General features: G+C 46.1%; 1 protein-coding gene across 5 annotated transcripts in view; it reads right to left on the bottom strand.

Moving 5' to 3' along the window:
- Window positions 1-1,668: 1,668 nt before the first annotated feature.
- The window catches only part of TTF1 (transcription termination factor 1), a 28,522-nt gene continuing 4,040 nt past the window's right edge, over window positions 1,669-26,150 (bottom strand). For 2 of the 5 annotated variants that reach the window (XM_061154338.1, XM_061154337.1), the window contains exons 2-11: window positions 24,059-25,095; window positions 19,999-20,219; window positions 18,375-18,560; window positions 17,151-17,229; window positions 14,007-14,137; window positions 11,989-12,223; window positions 8,980-9,069; window positions 7,974-8,039; window positions 3,182-3,267; window positions 1,669-1,930 (exon numbers count right to left, since the gene is read on the bottom strand). In XM_061154338.1, coding sequence (XP_061010321.1) covers window positions 1,746-1,930; window positions 3,182-3,267; window positions 7,974-8,039; window positions 8,980-9,069; window positions 11,989-12,223; window positions 14,007-14,137; window positions 17,151-17,229; window positions 18,375-18,560; window positions 19,999-20,219; window positions 24,059-25,077 — 2,298 coding nt within the window. In that variant the 5' untranslated portion in view covers window positions 25,078-25,095 and the 3' untranslated portion in view covers window positions 1,669-1,745. Of the gene's footprint in view, window positions 1,931-3,181; window positions 3,268-7,973; window positions 8,040-8,979; window positions 9,070-11,988; window positions 12,224-14,006; window positions 14,138-17,150; window positions 17,230-18,374; window positions 18,561-19,998; window positions 20,220-24,058; window positions 25,096-26,150 lie in introns of those variants that run through there. The other 3 variants (XM_061154339.1, XM_061154340.1, XR_009694623.1) reach the window with 3 other exon arrangements.

Here is a 26,150-nt window from a genome sequence, read left to right as displayed (position 1 = left end):
TGGATGGCATCACTGACTCAATGGACATGAGTTTGGGTAAACTCCGGGAGTTGGTGATGGACAGGGAGGCCTGGTGTGCTGTGGTTCATGGGGTTGCAAAGAGTCGGACATGACTGAGCGACTGTAAGTGAACTGAACTGAACTTAGGACTCCTAAACTCGTTCTCCATATTCTTCCTTCTCCCACGATGGCACGTTTGGGAGAACGTCTAGCTCTGTGGATGAGTTAACCAACATCACACATCCTGGTGCTACATAAACATCAGAGAATACTCAGGAGAGGGGGCGTTGCATCTCGGCACAGAGGGGGACATCCCAGCATAGGATGTTGTTCACCCACACCTGCTTTTCTATGCTCTCCCCTGTACAGACGAGGCTAGAAGCCTGGGGACTTGATTCCCCTCAGCAGCACGGTTCTGCTAAGGGGCTGCCCATGGGAGGCACTCGTGGGAGGCTAGGCAGTAGGAGGGAGGCGGAAGCCGTTGTGCTCTAAGCAGACACAGGTGCACAGGCTCCTGTAGCAGCAGACAGCCCAGAGTCTGCAAAGTCAGCACCAGGGCGTGTTCATCTGAGCCGCTCAGGGCTGTAGCCGCTTCCCCTCAGTTCCCTATCGCTGAGCAGTTCAGCCTCTCCCGTTTGCCCCTTTGTCTTATGAACAATTTCACAACCTAAATCCCTATATTAAATCTTCTGTTTGAAGTATCTAGAGCTGTTTGCTTTCCCGATCGATGGATTAGCCCAATGTTAAGATTACCTTTCAGATTCCATCAGGCATGGGTTGTGACCGAGACCCAGGCAGCACCTGTCAGGAAGTCTAACGGAGGCAGTTTTTTCCAGAAGCAGTGGAAGAGACTGCTGGCTGGTTTGTTTTTTCCAGTTAAACAGCAGATGAATTCTGTGACTGGCTTTGAAAGGGCCACTTGTATGGACAACACCTATCTTCAGACACGAGAATCACACACAGGAAGATGAGATACACCCACCGTGACGGGCACACGGGAACTGAAACCAGGCCGTGGAAACACAAACCTCCCTGTACCACTGACCTAATACACACAGAGAACGTACGTCTAAACAACTGAAAAACAGAAAGCAAAATGGCATGCACTAATAAAGTTGTTAACGTTCTTTTTTTGTCGAGGGTACATATAGTCGAATCCACACCATGAAAATGTTCACTGGAGGAATTCTGTCGCGGTCCAGTGGCTGGGATTCTGTGCTTTCACTGCCTAGGGCCTGGGTTCAGTACCTGGTCAGGAAGCTAAGACTCCAAAAGCTGCACAGTGCAGCCAAAAAAAAAAAAAGAGAAAATGTTCTTCGGACGTGACTACCTTGTTGCCATTAGAAGGATCTGGGACCCTGCTGTTTTGTGAAAAGCATTCAAAAGTCAAAGTGCTAGTCACTCAGTCGTGTCCGACTATCTGCAATCCCACAGACTGTGGCCCGCCAGGCTCCTCTGTCCATGGGGTTTCCCAGGCAAGAATACTGGAGTGGGCTGCCATTCCCTTCTCCAGGGGGTCTTCTTGACATAATGGCACAGAAATACTAAATCAACCCACACACTCACCTTTCTTTTCACATTCAGACAGACTCGAATATGAAATGTGAACCAATGTTTAAATGCTTCAGAATATAAGTTATCATTTTCAGACCCTTCTTTAGTAAAATCAATAGTGAAAATATCTTTATTGACATCTATAAATAAAACCAAACCTAGAAAAATGGACAAGAGAGAGTATCAGCTGCTTAACTTTTTTCATCTCTGTCTTCTCCCTCACTGTCGTCATCATCATAATAAAAGATGTCTCGAAACAGGAAGACGGGCTTAGGGGCTGCTGGAGCCTGGATCTCAGTCCCCTTTTTCTCCATCATCTTCTCCAACTTCTCTTTAAGCAGCGGTAGACTCGTCTCATAAAGGTAGTCTATGATCTCTAAAGAAAAGAGATTGAATCTTGAGATGGTCTGACAATGCCTCTTTTCAAGGTCAAGGACAGAGGGTGCTTATGATGACAACGTATCGCTACTGGCTTTACTGTGTGCCAAGACCCAGCTCTAACTGGTTCACTCACAGTCTCTCGTTCAACCCTCTAAAAAATCCTATGAGAGGTTGGCAGTAGGCACTATTGTTCACCCATTTTTCAAATGAGGCATAAAGACATTATGTAACTTGCCCAAAGTCATGGAGTCTGGAGGGTAAAGCCAGATTCAAACTCAGGAAGTGGGGTCTGCTGAATGCAGGAAGCAATTCGTCACACACTACAGAGCAGGGCATCACTCAAGCCAGCAGTTCCCAAACATGATGCTGGGCAAGGTACAGGCGACGCTGCTGTAAGTTTGTTAGAGGAAAATCAAGCCTCTGGACCCAGCCTAGACATGAGGATGCACTGTGACTGCGGTGAAACCCAGGGCAAGTCCCCTATAGATGAACCTTCAAGCTGAGAACTTTCAAAATGCGAGTATGTGTTTGCATCTCCAGTTACGTAAGTCAGTCTACGTGTCCGGTGCACCTTGTCACACGCGTGCGTCCTCTACAGGTGGGTTTGCTTTTGTGTGCTTCACAGCACACTGCGTACTCTTATGGTCTAGGTCTGAGCATTACACATGGAAATCACTCACAAAAGGCTGCAGAGAAAGAGCTGGGCACGTCCAGTTGTCTGTGAAACAGTGTGTGTGCAGGCATGTGGTGCGAGTGTGTGTTTGTGAGTGTACGGTGTGTGCAACCCAGAATCACTCAGTTACATACCAAGTGCTTGCTAAGTGCCCAGCACCCTGGTGACCACATTTTACAAGTTTGTTAGCTTTTTTAGTACCTTCAAAAAAAGGCAGGGTTTGCAAGCGTGTGTGTTCATTTGCTTGGTTGTGTCTGACTCTTTGCGACCCCATGGACTGTAGCTTGCTAGGTTTCTCAGTCCATGTGATTCTCCAGGCAAGAATACTGGAGTCAGCTGCCCTTTCCTTCTCCAGGGGATCTTCTCCACCCAGGGATTGAACCCATGTCTCCTGCACTGGCAGGCAGGTTCTTTACCACTGAACTGCCAGAGAAGCCCCAGGTAGGAGTTATAATTTGTCAGTTTTCACATTTGAAGAATCTGAGGTCCCCAGAAGTCACCTGCCCGAGGTCACATGACCAACGCGTGCCCCCATGTGTTGTTTTTAACTATTCAAATCCAGACAACACTGACCTGGGAAAGTCTTCTTCTGCCAGAAGGGGACGCAGGTAGCTTTCAGTTTATAAAATTTAGTTTGGACGTAAGACGGGGGAACATCCCTTTAGAAAGGAAAAGGTGTCAAAAAGTTAGTGGCAGTTCAAAATAACTCCTTTCAGTCCTGTGTACTAAACGCGCTGATTAAGGGGTGGTCTACAGACACAAGTGGCTTTCTTAATCCTCGTGTCTACACATGTGTGAGAAAAATAAGACATATGAAAAGCTACTGTTCACTTACACACACACACACACACAAGGAAGAAAAACAGCAGTACGGTAAGAGGAATTCTGTCTAAACTAGGATAAACTACCAGAAAGGAAGACAAGCTGTAATACTAGTGCACAGAAGCTGATGCTTACATGTCCTCAGCCTGGCTCTCTGCTCGCCGCGGAGCAGCAACAAGCCTCACCACTGCTCTGCGAGGGGGCTCCAACTCTGAGCCCTCACTTTGGGGATGGGGAGACCGAGGCACAGAGGAGCCAGCCAGCCAAGGTTTTACAGATGAGAAGGGGAAGGGGCTGGGACGTCACTTGGGTCCGTTCCAAATTCTGCACTTTTTTGGCTATCAGATTTTTTTTTAATTGAAGTTAATTTATAATATTAAGTTTCAAGTGTGCAGCAAAGTGATTCAGTCACAGTGACACACACACACACACACACACACACATTCTTTCCTCAGATTTTTTCCATTATAGATTAGTATAGGATATTGAGTACAGTTCCCTGTGCTGTACAGTAGGTCCTTGTTGTTTATTTTTTATAGTTGTATATGTATGTTAATCCCAAACTCCTAATTCATTCCCTCACCCCTTCCCATTCTCCTTTGGTAACCATAAATCTCTTTTCTATGTCCATGAGTCCGTTTCTGTTCTTAAATAAGTTCATTTGTATTCTGTTCATAAATGAGTTCATTTGTATCATTTTTTTAGATTCCACATGTAAGTGATATCATATATTTGTCTTTCTTTGACTTATTGCACTTAACTACGATAATCTCTAGGTCCATCTATGTGGCTACAAATGGCATTATTCATAAGTCCTACACTCTTAACTACTACAGTTAGGATAACTATATACTTGTCACGATGCAAAGGCAGGGGTCTGGATTTTTAATTTTGCAAAGCTAAAGAAGGTGGACACCTATGGTGTGCTAGTGAGTCAAATCCATTTTCCACTTACAACAAGCAGGATGGAAACAACCAAATCTTAAAAGCTTTTTTTTTAATTGAAAAATTGCTAACGTCACTTCCTGGACATGTCTAAGTCGCTCAGTCGTGTCCGACCCCATGGCAATTGCCCCATGGCAATCTCCAGGCCAGAATACTGAAGCGGGTAGCCTTTCCCTTCTCCAGGGGACCTTCCCAATCCAGGGATTGAACCCAGGTCTCCCGCATTACAGGCAGATTCTTTACCAGCTGAGCCACAAGGGAAGCCCCGCTGGGCCTGTCTTCCCCCTTAAACCATAAAAGTGTGACATATTTGTTTTGACAATGAGCTAATCTAGACGTTGCATGATCAGTGGGAATAATTCGATCTGCTGCACATGTGGAAGACAGCCGGGCTCTTTATGCCTCCTTGTGGCAGCGGCGGCTCGCGGAGCACACGCCAGGCGCCGTCCCCTTCAGTGCTGACTACGGACGTGCCAACAATCCCACAAACGAGGAGACGGTGGTGCAGAGACAAGCGAGGGGACCACCTGACCAAGGCCGGCTAAGTAACAAGCAGAGTCCCAGGACTTGATGCCCAGTCTGTCTGACTGCAAAGGCCAAGTTCTAGGGCATCTGGAGAACCTCCCTTCTTCCCACAGTGCCCAGAGTGCTCTGCAGATCAAAGCATGGGCTTCAAGAAGTAACATTTTCAAATGAGGCGGGTGTTATATTTCATTAGGCAGGGACACTGTCTTTAAAATCCTGCCTAAATAATTCATGAGGGAGGCTTCAAGAACCTGAGGAATTTAATTATTTTCACTGTTTTAATTTATTATTAAAACTTTGAGAACGTTCTACTTCCAACAGCATTTGACTGGATGCCATGATGTCTATTTTACAGCACTGAGATTCCTAAATCTCTTTTCTGCTTCTTTTTAATCCTTTGGCCGTGCTGCACAGCATGTAGGATATTGGTTCCCCGATCAAGGATCAAACCCGCGCCCTCTGCATTGGCAGTGTGGACTCTTAACCACTGTACCTCCAGGGAAGTCCTGAGATTTCTAAATCTTAACCAGAACATTCAATATTTAAGTATATAATTCTACTTAAAATCACTAAAAATCCACTTTTAAGAAATGTGATTTGAGGCAATGTTGCAAGATACCCAAACACTTACTGAAAAAGTGTTTCAGTTTTTTTTCACTTACTGAAAAAGTCAGGGTTTTTCAAAAGTGGTTTGATATGGCAAAGGGAGAGATGTGTCCACATGAACACTTCCTGGGGTGGGAGTTGGTGGGGTGCACAGCAGGATCCCCTCCCTTCAAAGTCCCTGACACCCCTCCCCTTAGGGACCCACCAACTGAAGAGCAGACGCCCCACTGCTGAGATGAGCTGGGGAAGGAAAGGGTTTGGAACCGTGGGGTGTGTGACTCTTGATAGGGCCTGCCACTAAACCATTCCAATTCCAAGTAAAAACAAACAACCAAAACTGATTATGCTTTGTCCATAATCCTGAGATGTAAACAACTAACCACTATGCTTTATGGTTTGAAGCTGAAACTCTTTAATACTTTGGCTACCTGAAGCGAAGAACTGACTCATCTGAAAAGACCCTGATGCTGGGAAAGACTGAAGGTGGGAGGAGAAGGGGATGACAGAGGATGAGATGGTTGGATGGCATCACCAACTCAATGAACGTGAGTCTGAGTAAACTCTGGGTGTTGGTGATGGACAGGGAGGCCTGGCGTGCTGCAGTCCACGGGGCTGCGAAGAGTCGGACATGACTGAACTACTGAACTGAACTGAACTGAGCTTTATGGACTGTGCTTTGTCCATAATCCTGAGATATAAATAACTAACCACTAGAACCAGTTTACACCCTTCCTAATGGATCGATGACAACCTCACATCAGCAGCCCCGCTTCTGAAAGGCAGCCAGGCTGCGGGAGCCCTGCTCCCTGCTCCACCGTTCAAACCTAAAGGCCAGATGGTCCCTCAACGCCCCGCCTCCCAAAGCCCACCAACCTTGAGCCCCAAAGTGCCTGGCAATCTGCTGGGCTTAGAGGCACGGGGCTCTGCCGGTCAGCTCTCCCTGCTGGGCCAGCAGCGACTTCAGGTCTTAGGAAGGGTGGCCTCTCCTTCACTGGCAGAAAATGCAAGGACCGTAGCAACAAAGGCAGGTAGTGACAGCGGATGAGAGTGAAATGGCACTCCTCAGGTGAGAGATGCAAATGATCAGCACAGCAAAACCACCAGGGAGGCCTGCAGAGGAAGAGGAGCCTGAGGGGGTCTCAAAATATCTCCCATTTCCTACCACCAAGAGAGAAACTGTCACTTTTCTACAAGGGGAAATGACGTCAGAACCACGTGGGTGACCACGTGTCCTGTCTCAGGACAGGGTGGGACCTGGTGCAGAGACACAGCCCCGCCCCCAAGGGACTCCGTGTAAAACACAAATCTAGCCCTGAGGGAGCCTCCGACAGGCTCCCCAGCGATGAGCCCAAGTGCTACAAGACTCGCCGGTGTTCTCCCACAATCTCAACATCATCCAAGACAAAGGCGTTGACAGAAACATGCTGCTGTATCTAAAACAAATCAAACAATAAGGACCTAGCGTACAGCCCAGGGAACTAGATTCGACCGACATCTTGTAATAATGGAACAGAATGTGAGGGACTTCCCTGGTGGCCCAGTGGTGAAGAACCTGCCTTCCAATGCAGGGGGCGTGAGGTTGATCCCTGGTCAGAGAATTAAGATCCCACGTGAGGGGCAGTGCTGCAACAAAGACCCAGTATAGCCAACATACATACAATTTTTTTTTAAAATGGAAAAGAATCTGAAAATACATACACACACACACATATACAAAATTGAATCTCTTTGTTGTATCCGTGAAACGCTGTAAATCAACGACACTGCAGTGATAAAAAGAAAGACAGAGGCAGAATAATTCTGCAGATTAGATGACGCTAAGGAGACAGATCCTGGGTTGGATCCTAGGACGGGGGAACGTGCTTCGAAGGGCACTTCTGGGACAACGGGTGAAATCCGCACTGGGCTGTGCGTCAGAGAGGAGCACTGCGGCCACGCAGACGCCCTCAGCGTGATCACTGTGCTGGCTGATGCAAGATAACATCCTTGCTGAGGACATGTCGTCCACCACTAACTCTCAAGTGGTTGATGCAAACAACTCTATTCCCTTGGAGCGGGGAGCACGAGGGGGACAAGGAAGGAGGTTTGACAGAGCCAACGTGGCAGATGGTAGGCAGATGGTAGGAGGCTGGTTATGGGTGAAGGCCATGTGGGTTCTTCCTACCAGTCGTAACTGGTGAGTTCTTTAAGAGACTCGACACACGTTTCATTCACTCTTCTCAGGTGTCGTGGGGGTAGAGATGGGGCTGGAGTAGAGGGAGGGTTGGTATGATTAACCTCGTCCAGTACTAAGGAGGGCGGGGGCGGTTCACCAATACAATACATTTTATAAGGTTCATACATATAATTTATAAGGTGAGTAACACAGATAGGTGGCACGAATTTCAGTCCTGGTCTTTGAAGTCTGACAGGCAGTCGTTTATTCTCTTATCTTTTCATTAGCTTAATATTAAACAAATGTCCTTACCCTATGATGCTAGCAAGATCTTCCCAGTCTATTTCATTAACATCTTGCACATTTATTTCGTACAACCTATAAGAAAAAAATAAAAATTAAGTTTTCAAGTCAAAATTCAGCATGATGGCCATCTTCATGGACTCACAGAAAATTAAGAGCTGGAAGGCCTCAGCGTGTCCACCTCTGTCCCAGCTCCCTGTGTTACCCACGCCCAGTGACACTGGCAGGCAAACCCAAGGTACAAGGTACGTGAGCTCCAGACCAGACAGCCTCCTCTCCTCTCCTCCTGAGCCCTTCGCACCTCTCACCAAGCATGTTGCCTCCGTGTGTAAAAAACATCCACTTCACAGCTAATGTTCAATAACCTGTGATAAACTGTCATGGAAAAGAATGAAATATGAAAAAGTATATTGTGTGTATATATACACATGTCTAACTGAGTCACTTTGCTGCACAGCAGAAATTAAATCAACCATACTTCAACTAAAAAAACAAACACAACTTCACCATTCACGCAGACACACAGGAGGAGTAACTGCGTCCTCAGCACTGACCATGTGACAGACACTGGGTTAAGGCCTTGTACCCACGAATCCATTCACCCTTGACACTATCTGATGAAGCGGGGGGCTGTGTCTGTTCTGCAGACCAGGAGACGGACTGAGAGCTCGGACCACCAACATGATGGACCCACACTGGAACCCAGGCCCGCCTGCCTTGAGAGGCCCTCCTTGTCTCTGCTAGTCCCTCTGGGGGCGGAATAAAGCGGGGGCGGGCATCCCCAGCCAGGCCAGCGTGGAGCATGAGGAAGCCCACCGAGGAAGGAGAAGCAGCATCCCTGACAGAGGACGGGATGAAGGGAGCTGCACAGGGTGCCCGGATCCAGAGGTTTCTTCCGCTCTTCCGCGCCCCTGCTTTGACACAAGCCCAGGTCCATTAGACCCACAGGCTGGGTTAACTATTCTTTGCCTAGAGGGAAAAACAGGTAAAACAGGGTCCCTGTCTATTTCTGTACCTTTCGATCAGATTGATCTTGGCCTGCAGAGCATTCACTCCACGGTACACGTCCCGACCATTCGTCATCCTCTTGGTTAGAATTTCCGTCCTGCGTTAAAAGAAAAACAGTTTACTTTCAGGTAAAGTTTCCATTAAAATGTCCTTTGTTTTCCTCATTGAAATTGTGCTTATTCAGGTCGTTGCTCAGACTGTAAGGTGGGATTTCAGGGGTGCTTCCTCCAGGATGAAAGTACCTAAGTTCCATAAGGAAAGCTGAGCACTGAAGATTTGATGCTTTTGAATTGTAATGCTGGAGAAGACTCTTGAGAGTCTCTTGGACAGCAAGGAGATCAAACCAGTCCATCCCAAAGGAAATCAACCCTGAATATTCATTAGAAGGACTGATGCTGAAGCTCCAATCTGGTCACCTGATTGGAAGAGCTGACTCATTGGAAAAGACCCTGATGCTGGCAAAGATTGAGGACAGGAAGAGGGGGTGACAGAGCATGAGATGGTTGGATGGTATCACAAACTCAATGGACATGAGTCTGAGAAAACTCTGGGAGACAGTGGAGGACAGAGGAAACTGGTGTGCTATAGTCCATGGGGCTGCACAGCTGGGCATGACTTAGCAACTGAACAACCACCAAGTTCCAAGGCATCATATACTCCATCACTGAAGCAGCCCCCCAGCCTTGGCTCACCTCCCCTCAAGTCATAGGGAAAATTAAAGAAATCTTTAGAAAAATTAAAAAAAAAAATAATAAATTGTCCTCATTCAGAACCACTCTCTAACTTTTGCAACCCATCACTGCTAGCATTTACCACCATCAAGAATATACTTGTTTTTAAGTGGGAAAGTACAAACAAAGTGATAGAAAGCTGTTGATTATTTATTGAAACTGGATGATGGATACAAGGAGTTCTAAGTGTGTCATAAAATTTTAATGATAAACAGTTAAAAAAAGGAAGAAAGAAAAAATAAGCCTGCTTGCTGGTGCTAAAGGGCATTGTGTAGACTCAATTTATTTTTGCTTGCTTATAAAACAGGGACATGGCTGTTATTACCTTTGAGCTGCTGAAATACCAAATAAGACACATTGAGTAAAGTGATAAATGATTCAGTGATTCCTCTAAGGCTCAAAGCTCATGGCTAAGGAAAAGGGTTCTCTGGAGTTCCTAATGAGAGCAGGAACCTAATTAAAAATATTTAAAAAGTGCTTATCTTAAAGAGCGAAATTTGTCACAATCTGATGGACAGGTCACAAGTGGTGACATTTGCTTTCCTGAGAAGGAAGGTACATGACACACGCATAGAAACCGACACTTCTTGGTCAGCTGCCCACATCCCGTTTTGAAATGTACCACCTGATGCCACTTCAATGTTTCACGAAGTAAATCAATGTTCAGTGTTCCAGTTTTCTACATTTTTCTTCCAGTTAAACAAGAAGCCCTGAATGTTATTTAGTTATACTGATTCTGAGGCATGGCTCCTCTTGGTCGTTTCCCTTCTAAGACACTGGCATCCCATCTCTAACTAAGGCTTATCACCCATTCTTTTTCTTGGCTGCACGACTTGCAGGATCATAGCTCCCCAAGCAGGGATCAAACCCAGGCCTAACCAAGTGCAAGCATGGAGTCCTAACCACGGGACACCAGGGAAGTCTCATCTTTTTTTTTTCTGGCCACAACCTGCAGCAAGCAGAACTTCTCTGACCAGGGATCGAACCTTTGCCCCTTGCCGTGGAAGTGCAGTCTTAAATCAGTGGACAGTCAGGGAAGTCTTCCCACTTCTTTAAGTCTAAGATACCAGAGGTAGAAAGGGCTCTGATTCCTCCACAGTACCCATTTCCCCCCAAAACATTAACTGTTCTTTGGAGTTTATGTTCTGAGGACAGTCTTCTAGTAAAATAAACAAGTACCCTATAGTAGAGCTGCAAGGTATATACACAGTACACAGTGTAATCTAGGAGTTTGCTTTTAATGCACAACATGCCCACTCTGGAGTCCATTCTTCTTTAATAGTCAAGTCGATGGAGGCCCCTTTGTGTAGGAGGCCTGGGGCGTGAGCTGCAGGACCACTGCTGCAAGCTATCATGCTGCAGCTGAAAGTTCAGCTCAGAGAATTTCCAGGGCTGGGAAACGCTATCCCAGGCAAAGAATGTGCAGCCAGAGCTGGACTGAAACTACTTCTACGTGACGGATGCACCTAAAACCTTCTAGGATGAATGTTTTAACGCCCTGCTTTGGCAAAGAGGAGTCTGAATGAGAAAGTCAAAGTCAAAAAAAAAAAAAAAAAAAAACCACCAAAGAAAGCAAAAATAGAGGCAGAGCTATTTCTGATCATTAGGCTTGTGATTTCTCTCCTGAATGTTCCGACGTTAGTTTCGCGCTTTTATTTCATGCTATAAATAGGTAACAACCTTGTTTTATGAAGAAAGGGACAGAGTGAAGAAACCAGAAGTCAATACAATACAATATTCAATATTAAGAAGATTCGAGTTCTAGTCACGAAAGAGACATAGAAAACAAAGTTTTGGTAACCAAAGGATCAGCGGGGGAGGAACAAATTAGGAAATGGGGATTAGCACATATGAACTACTAGACGTGAGACAGATACAGAAGGTACAAGCACAGGGGACTATACTCAGCATCTTGTGAATATTGGAAAAGAATATGAAAAATTCTCTACATACAACTGAATCACTTAGCTATACCCCTGACACTGACACAACGTTGTAAATCAAGCATACTTCAATTAAAATAATAAAAAGAATTTAAAAGGTTCAAGTTGTTTATGAAGTAGCCACACGATGAATCAGGGTTGGCTAAGTGCCACCTTAGATCAGACACTGACATCGAAGTTGCTGGAGCCGAGGATCAGAGAGGATTCTTGACCTGCAAGGCTTTCCACGCGGTGGTCGGAGGTATTCTTAGTGACCTCCCCAGCCCACCCACTCACTAGAGACTGCCGAGGAGGGGGAAGGCAGCACCTTGCTGAGATTTAGGTAAGAAGCCTCAAACTTACCACTTACTTTTACACTGCATCCAATTCCTGGTTTCCACTCTAGCCTCCACTTCTACCCAGGATATGCCTTTGTAGAGCTTCTCCCGAACAATTGACAGGCGGCCTTCAGGATTCAGCTGCAGTTTAGAATCCATCTCATTTAGCTCCTGGGGAGACATTTTCTTCAGAATCACTTCTTCAACAGCCTTGATTAATTTCTGCGTTTCTGTCTTGCTCCAGGCACCATGATTAATTTCTGTTGACATAAAAGGATGGTCTTGAAGCTGCTAATCTATTTGCTTTCAAACACAGTATTAAAAACACAACGAGAATGACGGATACGTGTCACTGGACAGCAGTCCAAACCCACAGAAGGTACAATAGCTAGAGGGGTTCCCACTGTTGACTGTGGACTCGGGGGGGTTAAGACGTGCCACTGTCAGTTCATGGACTGTAACAAATGGGCCACTCTGCTGGGGGGTACTGATGGTGGGGGGGGCTGTGTGTGTGTAGGGGTGGGGGGCATACAGGAAATCTCTGTACCTTCCTCTCACTTTAACTGTGACCCCAAAACTGCTCTAGAAAAACAAAGTCGTTAGAAACAAAAAGATATATCAGCCACTTTCCAAAAGATAATGAGCAACATCTGAATTATACAGTTTACATGCAAATCAAGATGAAACGACTAAAGTGCCCACAGGTTCTTTTTAGGAACCAAGTGTGTGTATACATGAACATGCGTGCACACACATACAACCAGTGGCAAAAAAAAAACCCCAAAAAACCCTTTCTTAAAGCAACATATTTTTTGTTTTTAACTTTGAAAAAGCCATTCTTTCTGTTTCTAAGAGTAATCTCTCCTGCAGGCAGTTGTGAGTTCCCTGAACATTTAGTGGGAAAAAAAGCAATCAAAGGTCTTCCATGTTATACGCTAACTCCCCACAAGAGCTCCCGGAGTGGAGTTCAGGGCGCAGTGAGGTCACCGCAGCATGTGACGAAGGCACCTGAGAATCTCGACAGCCAGTCACCACTGCAGGCGCCAGAGCACCCACAGTTCACGTTTCTTGTCCAGCTGCTCACATGCTAAGGATGAGGCTGCAGACCGGCAGGCTACACCTAGCTTTGATTTGGCCTCAGAGTGTTACTGTTACTATTCCCCCAATAACAATTAGGATGAATATTTAAAAGTCAAGAGAGTCCCAAGGAAAGAAAGGAAAATTCCCAAAAGATATTTTGATTTCACACGTGCACGTAAATTCAGATGTTTGCTTTATTTCCTGGAAACTCGCAGAGTTGGCCACGCTGAGGCTTGGCTGGCACTGGTGGCACAGAAGGCCTGGTCTCCAACCCCCTCGGGGTCTACCGCATGCAGACATACAGACACCTGCCCAGGACTCCACTGCCTACTGCCCTGGGCCCTGCTCTGCCTGCGGGGCAGGAGAATGGCCATCGCCCCATGAAACTCTGCACTGATGCAACCGAATCACACTGGGATGACCTCATCCTTGTGCTCGGCTCCACCTTCAGATATTTACTGGAAACCCAACACTGTTTAGCTTCTGGGCTGATGCCAACAGCCACTAAGGACCGCCTTCTTAAAGCAACTGGGGATTTTTTTTTTTTCTTAATGTGAAGACTACTACCAAGGCAGCTTTTAATGAAAGAGGAGGAAAAGAGACAGGAGCTGGCTGACACTGGCTGTGGGAAACATCCACACCTAACAGGCCCTCCCTGGGCCACCTTGGGGAACAGACCTTGGCGGCCCAGGCTCTCCTATCCATCGGCTTCCTCGGGTTTTGGTTTATCTGGCAGTTACAGTCAGGCTGAAAGCTACTGAACTGAGTTCAGTGCAGCACAGAAATCAGTCTGGTAAGCAAGGGTTGTGTGGTTTCAACAATACACATGAAGAAATGAATCGGTCAGAGAATGGCTGAAAAAGTGATGGCTGTCTCAGCAGACAGGTGGGCAGTGATGCCTGGGCTCTAGGTCATTCTGGGCTGGGTTGCTCACGTGGGTGGGCATCAGGGACCACAACTTACGACCGCTGATCTGGGAGAACTTCAGGGCCACGGAGAGGCTGCTTCGAGACACCATCTCACCAATCTTCTTCCAGTCATTCCCGTGCAGGGACTGGTATATCTTCAACTTCTCAGTATCTCCTTTGCTGTACCTAAGAGGAAGAGAAAACAGGTCACAGCTGAGCAGGAACCATAAGCTTACTGGGCAGGCTGGGTGCTGGAAGCAGTTGAGTGGGGTGGGCCATCAGGACACCAGCTACCAGGGACCAGAGCCCTGCCCCTTCCTGCCTCGGCATCTCACTCATGACAGTGAATGAGAGTCACTCAGCTGTGTCTGACTCTTTGCGATCCCATGGGCTGTACAATCCATGGGATTCTCCAAGCCAGAATACTGGAGTGGGTATCCTTTCCCTTCTCCAGGGGATCTTCCCCACCCCGGCATCGAACCCAGGTCTCTTGCACTGCAGGCAGATTCTTTACCAGCTGAGCCACGAGGGAAGCCCATCTCACCCGTGGGCATCCTACAGATCGGTCACAATGGTCCCTGGCCAGAGGCCTGGCCCGCTTACGCAGAGGCCAGGGCAGATGGATCTCGCTATTCCCCAGCCAGAAACATAAAGGCTCCCAACAATAAGACCTGGGCTTTTTGACTATGCGTGCAAAGGCCAGCGCTCCCCACGGTTCAGCTCCACCAGTCGCCTTGGCCTCTAGACCTGTGATGGGAAGCCCTCCACTCGACCCCCTGGAAAGCCCCTGCCGGCTCTTCAGATGCAGTTGAAATGGTGCGTCTTCAGCGAGGCTTTCCTGACCATAAGGGCTGGCGGAGCCCTGCTGTCCTTGTCACTACTTCCAACTGTGTACTCATGGCTTCCCTGGTTTGCCTGACCTTCCTCCACGCCACCACTGGCCAATGGAAATGCTATCTGAGTCACCTGTGTCCCTTAGAAATTTCTAGGGGTTGTGTGAAAATTAATTTTATATGGCTTTAAATGAGCAAATTTAACAATACATATTATTTAACCCAATGTATTAAACTTGCAGCCATTTCAACATGGAATCAGAACCTCAAAGTATGAATAAGGGACTTTATATTCCCTTCTTCACACTAGGGCTTCCCTTGTGGCTCAGCGGGTAAAGAATCTGCCTGCAATGTGGGAGATCTGGGTTCAATCCCTGGGTTGGGAAGATCCCCCGGAGAAGGGAAAGGCTACCCACTCCAGTGTTCTGGCCTGGAGAATTCCATGGACTGGGACACAGAGAGTCGGACATGACTGAGTGACTTCACTTCACTTGTTCTCCATACTAGACCTTCTAAATCCAGTGTGTATTTTATTCTTCAGAACAGCAAGGCTTGGACTAACCACGGCTTGAGTGCTCCATGGCCACGTGAGGCTGGTGGTCCCGGGACGGGCAGCACAGCTCTGGAGGGGACATGCTCGGAGGGCGGGGCCCCTGTGGACTTTCTACGCTGTGGTACCCGTGGTGCTTGACACATAATAGACACTCAATAAAGACGTGACAGGTGGCTTAGCACAAATCGGTCAGTTTAAGGATGTTAAGGTGAATGAACCCCACATAGAAGCAAAGATATTCAAGAAAAGAACTAAAATGAGAGATCTTTGAGATCAAACACCTGAAATGTTTAAGTGAAGAAAAATCCATCTTTATGACATTCTACAACTCCTTATGGATGGGGTGGGGGAAGTGGTGGTTGATGTTATTACTAATATGACAAAAAAGCAGCCTTTATAAAATACTAACCATCTCTAGTGACAGTGACCCACAACTATCTCAGGACAGTAAGATTCCAGCGTCCTCAGAAATGTATCTAAAATGCAGAGAATGGCTGAATGGCACTGAATGGCAATCCTTCACCACTAAGAATCAAGCTTTCTAGCAGCCTCCTTCTTAGGGCAGGCAGGGTCTTACTGAGATTTAAAAAATGACTTAACAGCACCTTTGAAGCCACACAAAAGAGTTGGTGAGAAGCTGAGTGGACGAAAATGAGGAAACAAGTGTTTTGACCTCTGCAGCCCCTTGGAGCCTTTCAATTATTTGACTTTTGACTTTCTGTGGCTTTTTCACTTAAGAATTCCTTAAACTATAAAAACATTCTTAGGGTACATGGCCACCACAACATAAATATGGCACCAATGAACTTTATGATCAGAATGACAGACTTCCATTATTCTAAAAATGTCATTCTCACACCTAGGTTACCTCATTTGCCAACACTGACTTAGCAAAAGCGTTAAGTCCCATTGAAAATGTCATCTCTGCTGAATTTTCTTAAAGTTCTGTCCATAGCTGTGTGACGCTGGGGCTTGGCGGGGGTGGGGAGGTTTCAGTTCCTGTGGAACACCTTTCCTCTACTTCAGCTTTATTTCTTTCAGCAAAAGTTTCAATAAAGAGACCAAGGTCGTATCTGTGTTAAGATCTGATAATAGGTATGTTTTGGCTCTAAATCACAGGGCTAAGGAGGACCCAGTGGCCCTGATAGGTTCACACTGTCTGCCTCCTGGAGGTGGGATCAGTGGCTGAGCCCTTGGGGGCTGTTTGGAACCTCATCGGCGGGAGCTGACGCTTTTCTGCTCATCCCTTTGTTCTGAAGCAGAGTGCTTACCCACAACCGATGCTCAATCTACATTTGTTTTATTTGGAGTGTTAGAAACAGACCATAATTGGGTATTTTATTTAGGAAAAAAGAGATGAAAGACTGGTTATCACCCCATGAAACTCTCTGCATTGATGCAACTACATCACACTGGGATGACCTCACAGTCGTGCTCACCTGCACCTGCAAATATTTACCGGAAACCCAAAGCACTGGGCTCAGTGCTGCAGGCACACCGCACTGAGAAGGAACGTCTGGGCTCCCAAGGAGCTCACCGCTTGGGAGGTAAGCCGCTGAGAAAACCTCACGAGCAACGTAAGAGGCAGCACGTGGCGAGTGCTAAGACAGAAGCAGAAAGTAAACTAGGGGTTTAAAAAGAGGAATATTGTGGAAGATTTACTCAAGAGGTGACACTTGAAAGGGTCCTTGGAGACATACATGTGACAACACATCTCGTTTCACACACAAGAATCTTCACCATTTTGCTGCAGACCCTTTGACTTGTATTATCACAAAGACTAGAGAAATGTCCTGCTCCAGGTTTTTCTTACCTGCCTTTGTAATTATTGACATCGAACATCTTCTTTGCTCGATAATATACGAGTTTCCAGGGCCGGGCAATGCCTTTACCTGAAGCCAGAACAGAGGTGGTCAGAGGGACACCGGGAATGTGACGTGGAACACAGTTGCAATTATAAAAGAAACCCAGAAGAGCCCATTTTTACTACATGAGTGATCCTAGACCCCAGGTGGAGGCCGGGATTTCCTATGTCCTGCAGAAAGCTGTCTTGGGGAGCAGATATATTGATACGAAATCCCATTTCCTTGGTGATCTCTGAAAACTACATGCTCAGTGTGGAGGCTCTCTAGCTTCTGGTCTCCTAAATTCGTGCAAAGAACCTCCTAAGGCAGAGGCACTGAATTAGAAGAAGGGGATGCTGAGGTGGACAAATGCCAGCAGCTCTCCGTAAGATAAAACAAAAAACTTTTCCAAGCGAATGAGCTTTTTCCTGCTTTTCCACTCCAAAGACAAAATGGTCCCCTAGCAGGGGCTGACTGTTCTGCTTTCCTTTGTGCATTCCAGACAAAAACCTAAGAAATTCTCCTCTTTAAATACAAGAGAGATTTACTATTGTTATTATTTGTCTCCACCAGGTCTTAGTCGTGGCATGGAAATTCTTTCAGTTGCAGCAAGTGGGGTCCAGTTCCCTGACCAGGGATCAAACCCAGGCCCCTTGCATTAGGAGCGCCGAGTCTCAGTCACTGGACCATGAGGGGAGTCACAAGAGATTTTTTTTCAGTCCAAACCTATACTGCTTCATGACCGTCTCTGACTTTCCAAGGATACCTCCAGGAGGAGGGTCCCAGCTCAAAGCTCACACATGGCTCTAGTTAAGACCCTGGGAGACGCTGGCGCACAGAGGGATGCGCTTTCTGCAGTATGTACCAAAAAAAAAAAAACAAAAACGCACAGTACAGGACTGGGAGAGAAACCAAGACTGTAACTGTGACCTAATAGCAGAGAGTCAGACCGGACTGAAGCGTACGCATGCAGGAAACCTGGAAGCTGATCCGTGGTTACGACATCTGCCAACGCACTAGAGAACAAGCTCCAAACCCCTGGGAGTGCCGGCTGGCAGTAACAGGACTGCTGACACGGCGGCTAACACGCGCTGCTGCGGTGGGTGGGCCAGACCCTGTGCTCAGCCCTCACCGTGATCATCCATGCGAGGCTGCAAGGCCGTGGAGGGTCAGAGCCCACAGCTCTAACTTACCAATGTGCACTCTGAACGCGTACTTCCTCTTTAAGTCGGTGATCACAGACTTCTCCTCCGGGTATCTGTCTGTGTACAGCAGCTTATCTGCGTTCTCGATTCCTGTCAGGGACAGGAATTCTTGCACATTCCTCTCCAACTGCTTATTTTCCTTCACGGAAAACTTGCCAAATTTAATAGTGACGCCTAGGATTGGGGGGTGTTGGGGGCGGGAGAAAAAGGTACACAATTGTCAGCAACGAATGAAAGCAAACCAGCGTTAGGTCTTTAGCAACTTATGACACAGCGCCTGTCAGCCCCTCCCCACCCGTCAGGGAGCAGCCCCTGCCTGGGCCCTGGACATCTGACCCCCTAAAGAGCTGAGCTCAAGCCACGCGGTCCTCCCCAAGTCTCCCCCGGTCATCCTGCTCCACTGTGACCTCTGCTGTGTCATCAATCCCTTCTTACAGAGTCATTTTAAAGAAATATTAAGAGTGATATACATTAAAAATGCAAACGATTGAAACAGAAGTTTAAAAGAAGACCCCTTCACTCTCCTCTGCCGCCCAGTCCCCTAAGGCAGCGCTGCCACCTGGCTGGCACTTACGTGGACGCGCATGTACGTTCTCTGTGTGTGGACCTTGGGGGATGGAGGGGTCAAGGTCACTGCGATTCACGTTCTATTCCTTGTCATAACTCCAAGCACTCAAGTCTCATTATTACTGACTGCGTTACACAGTACACCTTCCCATTCTTAGACTTATTTATTTTTTGGCCAAGCTGCGTGGCATGTGGGATCCTAGTTCCTGGCCAGGCATTGAACCTGTGCCCCTTGCACTGGAAGTGAGGAGGCTTAACCACTGGGCTGCCAGGGAGGCCCCAGACTTGTTTTAAAAATCTTTTTATAAAATATACACTCATAAAAATTTCAGCATAGAATACAGAAATAAAATGGGGTCCTTCTATAGATATTGCTCTATGTCTATTTTTTAAAAAACTAATCTTATTAATATGATGAATTCTGTAAGGCTAACGCCCCCATTTTTACTTTTTTCAATAACCAGTGGCGCCGGGTGTCACACGGCAGATAATCATGAGTAAATACCACTCACCTGTGGTACTCAGCCCTACACTTGCCATTCATTCTGAAATCCAATAGGCTTTTTGAGAGGTTCTTGTAACACAGTGACATCAAGGAGGAGACCAAGCTGGGTGTTGCTTGAAACCATGGCAACTCCCACCAGCTCACCCTCCAATTAACACCCTGGAAATTACACCTCATCAAAGCCAATGATGTTTGACATGCATGTTTTCATTTAATCTCACTGATGCATCCTTCCCAGCCTCTTAGCCACTTAGCCTCTTTCCCCACATCTTCCAGGCTTCATCTGTGATCACCTGGTTCGTTCAGCCTTGTTCTTCCCTCACCTCCCCTACCAAAAAAGAGGAAAACCATCGCACTTGATTTTGCTAATTTTATAGCACAGATGACGGTTCTGGAAGGAAATGAAGCTGAAAGCAGCTAAGGGATGCTTCCCGTAAACCTGTAAAGCTGAACCTGTGCTCAAAGGAGGTCAGGGCAATTTACACACATATTAATAGCAAAGGAGTCTGACCAACATTCAAGCTCAGTCCACAGTCTCACCCTGGGCTTTGAATTCTTTAAACCGCCCCAGGTCATCTCGGTACATCCGCTTGATTGTGGTGGCAGCCCTGTCCTTGATGTCAGGGATGAATTCCTGCAGCTGCTTCACCGCAGACTCCAACTCCACCTCCGGATCTTCGGAATCTCGGGAATCTTCAGATAAGTATTTAGCTTCGGACTCTTTAGCCGAATTGCTTTTGTCTTCATTTGTAGGTTCTGACCTAAGGAGAAAAACTGGGTTGATTTAACCTCGATGGGTCACATGCCCAACGGCTTTCAGATTCTTTTCTTACAATGACTCTCATTTAAACTGTGACAACATTAAAGCTTGCAGGGATACTGCAGTTGATTCAGTCCATGACGTGTGAATTTGTTAACGTGTTGAACAGCTTTACTAACTCGGATACACCTTTGGGGCTGACAAAAAGGTAAACATGCAGCCCTAAGCCCTATTTCCACAAGGTATTGCTTCTAGTGTTTCTCAACTTTACTGTTTTAGATATTGACTTTCTAATAAACCAGGCCCTCTTCTATGCTCATGGATACTCAAGACACCTCTGGGACTCTTTCGATGAGTTATGTTCTATAATAATGGTTATTAATTAGGTAAGTCAATACTTAGGGTCTTCATAGTTACCACTGCTTCAGTGCAATTAACAACGGCCGTATTTTTTCCCCTTTGCAGTAAAAAGAAACACAGTTTTGTATGTATTGATCATTAATTCATCCCCAGAAACTTCCAATCAACTGTCCAAAGCCACTCTTAGTCAACTATATCAGCTAGCTGCTCAGACAGGTAACTGAAACAAAATGAAAATGAAACTGTATGCACTTGTCTGAGCAAAGGGTCAACAGTCTTCACAGGTTCACAGCTCAATACAAGAACCGCCAGCCTAGAACACTCCTGCCTCATTGGGAGTGATCTAAAATGTCCTGATGAGATGACACAGAAGATGATGTGAGTTGGGCCCTAGGCCATTTAACTTCTATATGAAACTACATCAAGCCAGGACAATCTTCTAGTCAGCAAAGAGAAGAAAGTCACCGATAAGGAAATGGGGAGGAAATCTGTCCCAAATGCCAGGAACTCAGATAAAGTGGTTTAGGAAAAGTCCTGCATTTATTCATCAGCCAGCACATTTAAATGATAACTATGTAAATGACAACATCTAAACTTCTTTTATTAGGGAGAACCCTAATTCAAGTTTTCTTTCTGCTCCAGTAACATTCTAAGCTCTCTAATCCTTTCTCCTATCTATGTGCATATACACAAAGGTAATTTTGGGGTCTTAAAATGCCTATTAAACTTATGCGTAGAATTTCAGAGTCAGAGAGTCAGAGACTTAAAGAAGGAACTTAGGGGTGTGGCGGCGGGGCGGGTGGGGGTGGGGAGGATGGGGGGAGGGATAGTTACTGGGCTGGGATGGCCATGTACATGCTGCTGTATTTAAAATGGATAAACAAGCAACCTAGATGCCCATCAGCAGATGAATGGATAAGGAAGCTGTGGTACATATACACCATGGACTATTACTCAGCCGTTAAAAAGAATTCATTTGAACCAGTTCTAATGAGATGGATGAAACTGGAGCCCATTATACAGAGTGAAGTAAGCCAGAAAGATAAAGAACATTACAGCATACTAACACATATATATGGGATTTAGAAAGATGGTAACGACAACCCTATATGCAAAACAGAAAAAGAGACACAGAAGTACAGAACAGACTTTTTGAACTCTGTGGGAGAAGGTGAGGGTGGGATGTTTCGAAAGAACAGCATGTATATTCTCTATGGTGAAACAGATCACCAGCCCAGGTGGGATGCATGAGACAAGTGCTTGGGCCTGGTGCACTGGGAAGACCCAGAGGAATCGGGTGGAGAGGGAGGTGGGAGGGGGGATCAGGATGGGGAATACATGTAAATCTATGGCTGATTCATATCAATGTATGACAAAACCCACTGAAAAAATAAATAAATAAATAAAGGAAAAAAAAAATAAAATGGATAAACAAAAAGGACCTACTGTACACACAAGGAACTCTGCTCAGTGTCACGTGGCAGCCTGGAGGCGAGGTGGCGGGGGGCGTGTAGTTTGGAGGAGAATGAATACATCTATATGTAAGGGCTGAGTCCCTTCACTGCTCACCTGAAACTATCACAACATTGTTAATTGGCTATACCCAATACAAAAGAAATGATATGGATCTAACAGAAGATATTAAGAAGACATGGCAAGAATACACAGAAGAACTGTACAAAAAAGATCTTCACAACCCAGATAATCACGATGGTGTGATCACTCACCTAAAGCCAGACATCCTGGAATGTGAAGTCAAGTGGGCCTTAGGAAGCATCACTACAAACAAAGCTAGTGGAGGTGATGGAATTCCAGTTGAGCTATTTCAAATCCTGAAAGATGATGCTGAGAAAGTGCTGCACTCAATATGCCAGCAAATTTGGAAAACTCAGCAGTGGCCACAGGACTGGAAAAGGTCAGTTTTCATCCCAATCCCAAAGAAAGGCAATACCAAAGAATGCTCAAACCACTGCACAATTGCACTCATCTCACACGCTAGTAAAGTAATGCTCAAAATTCTCCAAGCCAGGCTTCAGCAATAGGTGAACTGTGAACTTCCAGATGTTCAAGTTGGTGTTAGAAAAGGCAGAGGAACCAGAGATCAAAATGCCAACATCTGCTCGATCACTGAAAAATCAAGAGAGTTCCAGATAAACATCTATTTCTGCTTTAATGACTATGCCAAAGCCTTTGACTGTATGGATCACAATAAACTGTGGAAAATTCTGAAAGAGGTGGGCATACCAGACCACCTGACCTGCCTCTTGAGAAACCTGTATGCAGGTCAGGAAGCAACAGTTAGAACTGGACATGGAACAATAGACTGGTTCCAAATAGGAAAAGGAGTATGTCAAGGCTGTATATTGTCACCCTGCTTATTAAACTTATATGCAGAGTACATCATGAGAAACGCTGGGCTGGAAGAAGCACAAGCTGGAATCAAGAGTGCTGGGAGAAATATCAATTACCTCAGATATGCAGATGACACCACCCTTATGGCAGAAAGGGAAGAAGAACTAAAGAGCCTCTTGATGAAAGTGAAAGAGGAGAGTGAAAAAGTTGGCTTAAAGCTCAACATTCAGAAAACTAAGATCATGGCATCTGGTCCCATCACTTAATGGCAAATAGATGGGAAAACAGTGGAAACAGTGTCAGACTTTATTTTTCTGGGCTCCAAAATCACTGCAGATGGTGATTGCAGTCATGAAATTAAAAGACACTTACTCCTTGGAAGGAAAGTTATGACCAACCTAGACAGCATATTAAAGAACAGAGACATTACTTTGCCAACAAAGGTTCGTCTAGTCAAGACTATGGTTTTTCCAGTGGTCACGTATGGATGTGAGAGTTGGACTATTAAAGAAAGCTGAGCGCTGAAGAATTGATGCTTTTGAACTGTGGTGTTGGAGAAGACTCTTGAGAGTCCCTTGGACTGCAAGGAGATCCAAACAGTCCATCCTGAAGATCAGTCCTGGGTGTTCATTGGAAGGATTGATGTTGAAGCTGAAACTCCAATACTTTGGCCACCTGATGCGACCAGCTGACTCACTGGAAAAGACCCTGATGCTGGGAAAGATTGAGGGCAGGAGGAGAAGGGGACGACAGAGGATGAGATGGTTGGATGGCATCACTGACTCGATGGACATGGGTTTGGGTGGACTCCGGGAGTTGGTGACGGGCAGCGAGGCCTGGAGTGCTGTAGTTCATGGGGTCGCAAAGAGTCGGACAGGACTGAGTGACTGAACTGAATACAAAAGAAAAAGTTGAAAAAAAAAAAAATTCTCAGTGAAAACAGAATCTTAACTGCCTTATTATATAGACGAAGAAAGGAAGGTCCCCACCAAGTTATGCAGTTAGTTCCGTACGTCACTCTATACCCGGGTGGTCTACCTCTTTACGATTTCTACCACTCACTACAGCTGGGCTGAACAAAGAGGTCACAGGCAGGATTCACACACAAGATGTACATCATCATGTTACCTCTGCACCTTTCTGGAACAGGCCGGGGGATTCTCCTCTTGTGGCCTGGGTTTTGCACTTTCTTCAATCAAGGTACCTTCCAGTGAATCAAGAGGCGTGTCCTCAGAGCACCTCCCGGGCGCTGAAAAATCACCAGGCGCCACGGTGCTCTCAAGAGATCTTCGCTTCCTTTTCTTAGACTTTTTCTTGAGGCCGCTGGAGTCCTGACTGCCTCCTGCAGTCTCGACCTCATCAGCCACTCGGGATCCCTCCGAGTACACGCTCTCGGCCCTCTCGGGCGCAGCCAAGGCTTCGAATTCTGGGGGATCTGGATGCTTCCTCTTCCTTTTCCTGGACTTGCTGTGACCCGCAGACACTGAGAGTTGCCTGAGTCCCCCTTCTTGGTCCACTTGAGGCTGCGGTTCCTGCTCCTGGGAGGCTGCCCTGGGCAGGGCGCTGCTTGCATCCGGACTTTCTTGGACAGCATCCCAGGATTCAACTTCCCTCTGACGTTTTTTATGCTTCTTCTTCTTCTTCTTCCTCTTCTTCCGAACTTCACCATGCAGTTCCTCGGACGTGTTTTCACATGGCTTAGTAACTGAACGGGGATCATCTGCTTCAGGCCGTTCTGTCGACTTCTGCTCCTTGCTTGCGTCAACGTAAACGACATCCACATCGCTTCTGAAATTCTTTGGTGTGTTCTTAATATTTTCTTTATCCACCAGGACGCATGCAACACCTGTTTCCCTGTCGACTCCCAAAGCACTTTTTCTTCTCTTTTTCTTCTTTTTGGGTTTAGATGTGGCCATTTCAGTCTCATCGCAGATTTCTGATTTCCTCAAAGGAGAAGAAACGAGATGCTGGCTGTCCTTTCTCTTTTTTTTACGCTTCATTATGTCACACTGCTCGTTTGCCAGGGGGGCGGCTCTGAAACTCTCCTGGGAAGGCCGCCGATGTCTGTCCTTATGTTTAGAATGCTTAGCCTTTTTCTTCACGAAAACGGGAGTTTGGGTTTCCAAGCTGCTTGATTTTCCTTCCATTTTACTCCTGTAGGGGAACTTAACAATACGGTTTATTTTTGCAGAGCATTTTATAAGTTAGCCTCAGAAAAAAGAAAACAAAATCACAGAAAGATGAAATTGCATGACAAACGATAAGCCTGGAGTCATGATTATAAATTTCCTATTATTCTAAATGTACAGCAAACTCACTATATGTCACTTGTCTGCTTCCATTGCCTTTATGATATAGGGGGAAAAAAACAGTTAGCTAAGAACAATGCTCTGGCATGATCAAGCCCTTGCTCCCCCTCCTCTTTAACCTCTCTTCTGTGTTCCAGCCAAACACGGCTTTTTCTTTTTCTTTCTTTGGCTCCCCAAACATGCTCCAATCATTTCTTTGGCTCAAAGTCTGATAAAACATGATTTCCTCTCTCCAGGATGCTCTCCACTGCCTCCGACCCCTCCCTGCCTCCTGCCTCCTTTCATCTTTCAGAGCTTGGCTTGGACATCACTTCTTCAAGAAAACTTTAAAAGAACATATACATTATGAAACCATGTATATTACATTAAAAAAATATACACATTATGGTTCCCAGGTGGCTCAATGGTAAAGAATCCGCTTGCCAAGCAAGAGACGCAGGTTTGATCCTTGGGTTGAGAAGATCCCCTGGAGAAGGAAATGGCAACCCACTCCAGTATCCTTGCCTGGGAAATCCCATGAACAGAGGAGCCTGGTGGGGTACGGTCCATGGGTTTGCAAAGTCAGACTAAATGACAACCATATATATTGCATTAAAAACACAAAAAAAGTTTCATGTATCTTTTCTGAATGGATATATAAGTGGCAAAACTATAAACACAGTAAACTGGCAAATCAGGGATTAGGGACAAGTAGACAGCCAGCTTCTCTCATATCTGTAAATTTTTCTTTCTCTTCCTTTTTTTTAAGGCCACGCCCTACAACGGCATGTGGGATTTCAGTTCTGTAACCAGGGATCCACCCTTGTTCCCTGCAGTGGGAGTGCAGAGTCTTAACCACTGGACTGCCAGGGAAGTCCCTGTAGTCTTTTATTTCTTAACTGGAATAATGAGTGCAGGGGTGTTTGTTATAT

Source organism: Dama dama, chromosome 11 (genome assembly GCF_033118175.1).
Source record: "Dama dama isolate Ldn47 chromosome 11, ASM3311817v1, whole genome shotgun sequence".
NCBI lineage: Eukaryota > Metazoa > Chordata > Mammalia > Artiodactyla > Cervidae > Dama > Dama dama.
Note: the sequence above shows the minus strand (reverse complement) of the source record. Positions and strands in the feature narration are given on the sequence as shown.